Raw genomic sequence first — 8,153 nt, forward strand, 5'->3', positions numbered from 1 at the left:
GTATACCTATATAGGCGTCTCTCTCTATCTCTCTCTTCTCGTTTTTACGGGTATAGCGGGTGGATAGGAGGCGGGCGGGTAGAGGGGGGCTTCGAGCGCTAAGCGCCTCCGGCGTGCCGCACGCGCGCGAGCGTGAACTGCTCCCGTGAAACGTGCCGCGCGTGCAGCCCAGAAGAGCAAGCGAGAGAGAGAGAGAGAGAGTTACGGACCGCCGCCTCGCTCAGCGATAGAGCGAGAGAGGTGGAAGGAGGGGGGGGGGGGCAAAGTCGAGCTTGTACACCCCCCGCCGCGCTCTCGCGCTACGAGTCAGTCTGTCGACAGAGCTCCGAGCGTCAACACCGACCTACATCGCCTCCACCACAGCGCGCAAGCTTTTTTGTTTACGCGCGCGATTATCCACGGCTCGCGCCGATTTCTCGCCCGGCGCTCCCAGTGCACGATCGTACATTGCCAAAGCGAACGAGCGGACAAACAAAAAACGAAAGGGAGAAAATAGAAAAAAAAAAAACAAACAATCAAACAAACGAAAAACCGAGCTCGCTCGCAGTGCCGATCTCCCGTGTGTTCGTGTGCTGTGGCCGGAGAGAGATTTCGATTCGCCCGTGATCGCTGCAATCGACAAGGCTGCACAAGGCGTCTCAGCGCGGAGCACGTGGGTCGGACTTCCAAAGCTGCAACACTGGCGCGATGCTGAGCCTGTTGAGCTTGCAGCACAGCAGCAGTAGCAGCAGCAGGGGCTCTCGGCCGGAGCAACGATAACGATGACCGCTCGCGTACATTCGCCCAGGCACCAACCGCAACAGCATAAATCGTCGTCGAGCAGCGGCAGTAGCGGAAGCGTCGGCAGCGGTAAGAAGCCGAGCACACAGCAGTCGGCAGCGAGCACAGCGGCGGCGGTCGTAGCGGCGGCGGCGGCGGTTGCCAGGCTTCATCAGCAAGCGCTCCAGCAGCAGCGTCTGTTCGTCGACGAGGACGACAGTACGAACCCCAGCCCCTGCACTACGCCCAGCCCCGGTCCCAAACTCGCCGACGGACGCAGAGTGAGTATACTATCGCTGCTCTTCCTTGCGGGCTTGCTTACGTTTTCAACCTGTCCCGCCGTCTCGCTTTGAGAAATAGCCAAAATATCGAGGTTGCGGGTCAACTTTTCCAAAAGCCCCCTGCCCCTCCCAACGCGGCTTTCTCAAATAAAAAAGAAAACCGCACGTAATTATAGTACCGATCATCCACCGGCGTCCTCGTCCATAACGAAAAAATAAAAAAAAAACCAGGACCTTCGTCATTTAGGCGCGCGCGTGAAGAGCTGTCTATATCCCGCCAGAGCGGCCTGCGAAGATAACCCGATTAGACGCACCTGCAGAGAGAGAGAGAGAGAGAGAGAGAGCGACTACGCTGTGAGTGTACATGCGTGTAGTAGTGGCGGAGCAAGCACGTGCCGGTGCTGGCCGCCCGAGGGGGACAGAAAAGACATATAATACATACGCGGGTGCACGTGCACGCGCCACTTAATGAGCTGGACCGAGGGGGCGACTTTCCACTCTCTCTCTCTGTGGGTTAGCAGGCCTCTCGAGGGGCCGCGCGCGAAGCGACGGGGGTGCGCGCGCGACGGCGACGATCGAAGGGGCGACGCGCGGCTAACGACGGCTCCCGGCATTCCGCCTCTTTCTCCGCAGTAATCCGCGGTGAGGCGAGAAAGAGAGAGAGAGAGAGAAGTGGCGTTCGCCGCGACGCACGAACCACAGCGTGCACGCGCGCCGACGTCGACAGCCGCGGCGGAGTATCTTGTGTTTTCTCAAAAAGAGACCGCGAGCGGCCGTTGGCGTGCCCGCGTCCTGTCGGCGCCGCACCTAATTGTTCCGCGTGCGCCGCCTCGACGATATCCCCCCCCCCCCCCTTCACCGCACGAGAAATCTCTCGGTCGGCGAGAAACCTCCGAGCTCGGCGAGCGAGTCGACGCTCGTCAGCCCCGCGGGGATATCGCTCGAAGAACCACGCACACCGCCAAGGGAGCGAGAGAGAGAGAGAGAGAGAGAGAGAGCGATGCACGGCCTCGGCGCGTCTGGCGGGCACTTTGCCAAGTCGTCTCTCGTGCCGGCGCGCTTCTCTTATTTGAATCTCTCTCGGCTCCGCCGTCCGCTTTCTTCGCGCGCGCGAGAGCCAGCTTCTCCTTTTGCTTCCGCGCGCCGAGCGCAACTTTGCCGCTGCTCCGCGCCGACCGATAATTAATTTTCAGCCGAGAAAGACGGCGACGCCGGAGCGCCAGTCGATTGTTTGCGCCTGGGCTTTTCGCTTTCGCGAGCTCTTCTTTATTTTCGAGGCTGGCCTCTCTACGCGAGCGCTCGCGTTTGCGGGACGAGGACGCAGACGCCGCGGTCGATCCTGTCGCTGAGCTATTTCCCAGCCGGTTAGATGCACTTTCGTCGTTAGACCGCTGCTTTGCCATTGTATTACATCGGCGGCGGTTATGCAACCGCGCGGATGACGATGCCGCGTCGCATTGACTAGCGATAAAGAACGAATCGAGGAAGAGCAACTGTTTTCATGGTTTTGCAGGCGAACAAGCCGCTAATGGAGAAACGACGCCGAGCCCGGATAAACCAGTCGCTGGCGGCGTTAAAGGCGCTCATACTGGACAGCGCGCGCCTCGAAAATACCAAGCACAGCAAACTCGAGAAGGCGGATATACTCGAGCTGACGGTACGTCATCTGCAAAGGCAGCGCTCGCTTGCACAACCTGGACTGTCTAGGTACAAGGCTGGCTATCAGGATTGTTCCAGAGAGGTTGGTTCTTCCTTGCAGTTTTCACTTCTTTTTTACCATTTTTACCGATACGCTTATAACAATTACTCGCTGACAAATCGTTCGGTATTACTTTGTCCTCGCTGTCGTGCACCTGAAAGCACTCGAGCGGTCTGCGTCTGACCGCACATGCTCTACTCAGGCCGTGAGATTCCATTCGCTATCGAATTACCAAAAGGTCGAGAAATCCCGCCGACGAAAGGCACGCGCTTCGGCGAGAGAGCGCCGACGTCGCGCGACTAAAAAAGAAAATTGGCAGCGACTGCGCGCCTCTTGAGGCCGTGAATCAGCGCCGGTGGCACGCTTTATCGGAGCTGCCTCGCGCCGCGCCGCGCGTCGCTCGATTTAACGCGGCGGCACGGCGCGCGAGGTTTTCGACTTCTCTCTCGAATAAATATTACAGACCGTGTGAAAGCGCGCGCGCTCTTCCTCTCTCTCTCTCTCTCTCTCTTTCTCTTTCTATCTGGCGTGTCTTATCTGTCACGATGACATGCGCGGCGCGTGACGATTGCTTCGATCGATACGACGCGCAGGGAGGGGGAGAAGATTTTTTTTACGCGGCTATTCTTTTCTTTTTTCCATGTGTTTTTCAATCGATGGATGGGTTTTACCAACGACGGGATTGCGGTGTGCGTACAGCTTCGTTCGCGTTCGCAGGAGACAACAAACGGAACTCCTTTTCGTCGGCGGTACCAGTTGTAAAAGTTCGGTCCCGATAACGATTACCGCGCGTCGCACGCAGCTGGTTGACTAATCGTCGGTGTCTCTCTCTCTCTCTCTCTCTCTCTTTCTCTTGATTACGCTCCGCTTTGTTTTTATTGCTCGAGCACGCGCGCCTCGCAACGCGGAGAGATCCGTCGGTAGGGGCCAGTTTTCTCGCTAATCGATCGCTCGTCGTTGCGCCTTTTCGCCTCGAAAAATTGCTCGAGCTCAGCCCCGTCGTCATCGCTCTTCCGTTAGCTGTTATCTCGCATGCGCTTCGAAAGCCAACGGCGGAAAGAAGAGAGAAAAGGAAATAGAAGAAGAAAAAGCCGCGTCTACCTGCTCGCCGCCCGCGGTGGCGTCATTAATCGCAGTCGGCGCGAACTCGGTCGCACGCCAAAAATCCCCGTCGCGTGCGAGCGAGCGCGCCTCTCGTATAAATATACATGGCGCGCCGCTGCTCGTTCGATCGTCGCCGCCGTCGCCGCTGCCGCCGCCGCCGCCGCCGTCGAGCGGAGAGCGGGGAAAGGGAAAACGCGGACGGAGCAAGCCAAGTGCAGACAGACGAGGACGCCCGCCGCCGACACTTGCTGTGTGGGTGGACGTGTCTGTGTGTACGTCTGCCTGCCCGATGCCTTCCTTCGTTCGCTCTCTCTCTCTCCCTCGCTTTTTTTTTCTGCGCGACGCGTTGGAATTTTCGGGCGCGCCGTATACGCGAGGCGTGCTCTGGGTTCACTGACAGCTACGTGGATTATGGCCGATGCAAAGTAGACTACCATATATCCTTGATGAGTTTATTAATGGCGCTTTGTCGAACGTGACCACTGCGTTCGGATTCACAAATGGACGAATGCTTATGCCGCTAACGTGGAAATTGTTCGAAATTATTTCAGAAGCTTCGATCCTTGAGCTTAATTCTTAATTGCATTCGTTGCTGTAACGTACTCGACCGACAATTCTCAAAATCGAACTTCGTTACGTTCAACTGGTTACATTGACTCTAGTTTATGGCAGGACGTGCAGCGAAACACTTCATTTTTTTTAAAAGCATCTTTCACGTATCAGTATACGTCACACTGGAATCCATCATCCGAAAAAAAAACCTACTATCCGGAAATCCGTCAATCGTCATTTTTAACAACATATAGCACGCGCGTCGATAAAGTTTCCTGGCCGGCACTTGAAACAACAGAAAAACAAAAAAAGATGAAAAAAAAAAAAAAAAAAATAACAAAAGGCAAAGTAGCACAGAGAGCTCGTGAGAAAATACGCCGTCGCCGCCAGACACACACTCGCACCGCGCGAACGTGACGCACGGAAGCTACATTATGCGCGCGTCACGATGAAATTTCGATGCCCCGACGGCTGCCTCGTGTATTCTTTATATTGCAGCTCGCTTCTCTCTCGCGCGGTTTTCCGTTCGTTTGCCGCCGTCGACGATGCCAATTAGTCGCTGGCCAATTCTTTTTTTTCTTCTTCTTTTTTCCAAAACCACGGTCTGCTCGTTGGAGCTTTGTTTACGATTGCCGTTGGTTTTGCGACGCACTGTCGCGGCTATGAATTTGCATATTGCGCTCGAGTTAGCTTTACCTCAGCCGAACGAAGGCATGTCAAAGGCTGAACGTCTTTTCTGAAAAGCATTGATAACTAAGAAAATGAAACGGCACGAGCTCAAAGTAATAACAGAACGCCACCTCTCACGTTGAATTCCAGGTAAGCCGTTACCTCGACGCACCCGACATAATAACCGGCAACACAACGCCACTCGATCCAGCATTCAAGCAGCGTCTACTCCGCCACTTGGACAGCTGCGTCTCAGAGTTAGACTTGGATCTGGGATCCCGGCCAGACTCAGGTTTAGGCTCGAGTCCAGGCAGCGTAACAGATCGAGTACTCGGGCCGAGCTCGCCAGTCTCGGTGCTCGAGCAGCAGCACCAACAAGTCGCGGCGGCGGCGGCCGCAGCGGCCCACTGCAGCGCCGCGTTGGGCGCGGCGATGATCAAGCAGGAAATACCCGAGCTGGTAGAGGCGGCGAGGGCGGACAGCAGCACGGCCCCCGGCGACGAGAACAACAACAGCAGCAGGCCAACCTCGGCCTTCGGTCATTTGCACCCCGGCGTGGTGGCCGGGATGCCCGGGATCGACCCGACGGGTGTCGCTCAAGCCAATCCGAACATGCTGTCGGTCGTGCAGGTGAGAGGACGGGGACGTCGAAACCCCCCCCCCCCCCCCGGGCATTTATCGAGCGTGCTCTTGCTTTACAGGTCATCCCGTCGCGACTACCGGACGGACAAGTGGTCTTCCTGCTGCCGAGTCACTACGTCCAATTGGCTGCCGCGGCGGCAGCCAACGGCATCAACATCGGGCCGAACCCGCCCGCCGCCATTTGGGCCACGACCAACATGTCGCTGCTGAAAGCTACGGACAAGCTGATGAAGAGGCCGCTAATGGATAGCGATTTGCCGGCCGACTGGCCGCCGGTGGATCAGCTGAAACCCAGCAAGAGTCCGAGGATGGAGCTGGCGTCGGAGCAGCCGTTAGACTTCACTACGAGCAGTGCGAAGAAGCTGAAGGCTGCAGCCGCGAGATACGCCGCCCAGCAAAAGCACGGGGACACGGAGAAGCGCGGCGAGTCGTCGTCGCCGTTGGTCGAGCAGTCGCCACTGGACGAGAAGCCGCCCAAGCAGGAATTGTCCACGGCCGACATGGTCTCGGCAGAGAGCTTGGAGCAACAGGCCAAGCATCAGCAGCATCAGCAGCAACAGGATGAGGAGGGCATGTGGAGGCCGTGGTAAATTCTTGTTCCCCTCTCGCGTCGTCGTTACGATTATGCTTCTGTAATCGCGGGTCTGGTTTCGGTGAACGCCGCTGCTACGATGACGGCGACAGCCGTCCAAAGAGCAACGAGAAGTAAGTAGGAATTGCCGGTCTTCCTCGGCACCAGTCCCAGCGCATTTCCCCCAACTCTCCCCCCCTTTCCTTTATACCGAGTCGCAAGCTCACGCTGCCGTCGCAGAGTGATGATGATTCCTCGGCGTTGGCCGGACGACTCGACAGGAGACACTACTTCTCCGCGCGCGCAACTCGAATGCCCGAGCGGTCGCGAGCGCCCAACGAGTAAACGCAAACAAAGGCTGTACGTATGTAAACTCTGTAATAAACAAAAGGTTTGCGCGAGACGAGCGAACTTCATCCTTCTCTCGAATGAACTTCCCATGAGTATTAGAAACAACAGGCGTATTCGTGCGTAGAGAATAGCCGATTTTCCCCCACTGCAGGCACGAACGCATAAACTTACACACCACGCACACGCGCACACACACACACTCACACACACGTATACATGTGTAAATAGTCACACACAGATTATATTATTGTATAGATTTATTTCAAACGTTATCTAGGTGTAAAAAAAAGTCGACGAATGAATGAATAAATAAACTGTTTTCAATTATTGTCCTCGATATGTAATATGTATATTCGAATTTATATATATATATAGATGCAAATGATATAGGAGAGAGTGTGATTGAAGAGCGTTAGCTATTAGAAAAGAGCAAAACTTGATTTAGATGTTTTAGGACGAAAGAAAGCAAAACTTAACTTTGTGATTCCGAGCGTTTTAATTGTTGTCTGTAATTGCTAAATATATTACAAAATCTGGTCTCCATAATTCAATGTACTTAGTGAAGCAGTGAAAAATACACGCAAATATTGAACTATGCAAATATTTGTCTTATTTATTATCCAACACTTATATTTCCTTACCTCGCGTCTTTTGTTTATTCAAATGTCTTGCTTATATTCATGTATTCGCAGGTGCGGCGATCGACGTTTATCACTGCACATCTTTCTTTGATTAATTCATTTATTATAACACAGCTAATCAGTCAACAGTCGTGAGAATAATTTAGACTTGTTATCTTCTATAGCTAATCTTCGGGTCGTTGTTAAAATAAAACCGGCTTTGATTTTTTGTGCGTCCTTTATCACCGCCGTAATCGTGAGTGAAATAAACTACTCCACTCGCAAGAGTATAAATCATACGCGAATGATCCCAACTTCGTAACAACCTCCTCGATATGAAATTGCAGAGAAAAAAAGCCTCATTATAACTACGAACACCTACCCCCCGCAATCATATCGAAAAAGAGGCAACGCTAAGTATCGAGAAAAAAGAAGGGGTGTCGTAACGAGGCACGCGCGCTCTGTTTTTCGGAGCAAATGATTACAGGCCGGCGATAATTGATAGGGCCATTGCATGGGCGTGGTAAGCATGTCGGACGAGAGGAGGCCTATATGCTTAATTGTCACCTCGTGCGACGGAGATGCACCTGCCCTCGGAATTTCGTGGCGCGGAAAAGCAGCGCGTGGTATTGAGTTTTTCAACCGTGACGCCCGTCAAACTTTTCACGACGGATTGCGATTCTCCTCTTTTTTTTTCCTCCCCCCGAATATGGAGTTTGGCTTTTTGGCAGAGAAGATAATGGATTTGGCGCGAAAGAAAAGTTGACGAATTTTTAGCGGTTTATTTTGTCGTTGTAATTTGGGCTCTATTATTCAAACGAAAACGTTATTTTTTATAGGATTACGAGCGGCATGCTTTGTTGCCCATTTTTTTCAATAGAAGAACGGTATTTTTCAAGCAGCTT

At 53.8% G+C, this 8,153-nt stretch overlaps 1 protein-coding gene across 1 annotated transcript; it reads left to right on the plus strand.

The window, feature by feature from the left end:
- Positions 1–321: 321 nt before the first annotated feature.
- Positions 322–7,221, plus strand: LOC131673858 (uncharacterized). Its single transcript, XM_058952197.1, has 4 exons — positions 322–1,040; positions 2,554–2,781; positions 5,215–5,694; positions 5,766–7,221. Exons 1-4 carry the CDS (start codon positions 762–764, stop codon positions 6,294–6,296), a joined length of 1,518 nt encoding a protein of 505 aa, XP_058808180.1. The 5' UTR covers positions 322–761; the 3' UTR covers positions 6,297–7,221.
- The last annotated feature ends 932 nt before the right edge of the window (positions 7,222–8,153 follow it).

Source organism: Phymastichus coffea, unplaced genomic scaffold (genome assembly GCF_024137745.1).
Source record: "Phymastichus coffea isolate CEN01 unplaced genomic scaffold, Cenicafe_Pcof_1.1 PCOF00202, whole genome shotgun sequence".
Taxonomy (NCBI): domain Eukaryota; kingdom Metazoa; phylum Arthropoda; class Insecta; order Hymenoptera; family Eulophidae; genus Phymastichus; species Phymastichus coffea.

Bases quoted from the DNA above. Each gene is read 5' to 3' on its own strand.
- LOC131673858 (XM_058952197.1), top strand. From the start codon at position 762: ATGACCGCTCGCGTACATTCGCCCAGGCACCAACCGCAACAGCATAAA. The intron at 1,041-2,553 runs GTGAGTATACTA...ATGGTTTTGCAG, and splicing joins AACTCGCCGACGGACGCAGA to GCGAACAAGCCGCTAATGGA. The intron at 2,782-5,214 runs GTTGGTTCTTCC...GTTGAATTCCAG, and splicing joins ATCAGGATTGTTCCAGAGAG to GTAAGCCGTTACCTCGACGC.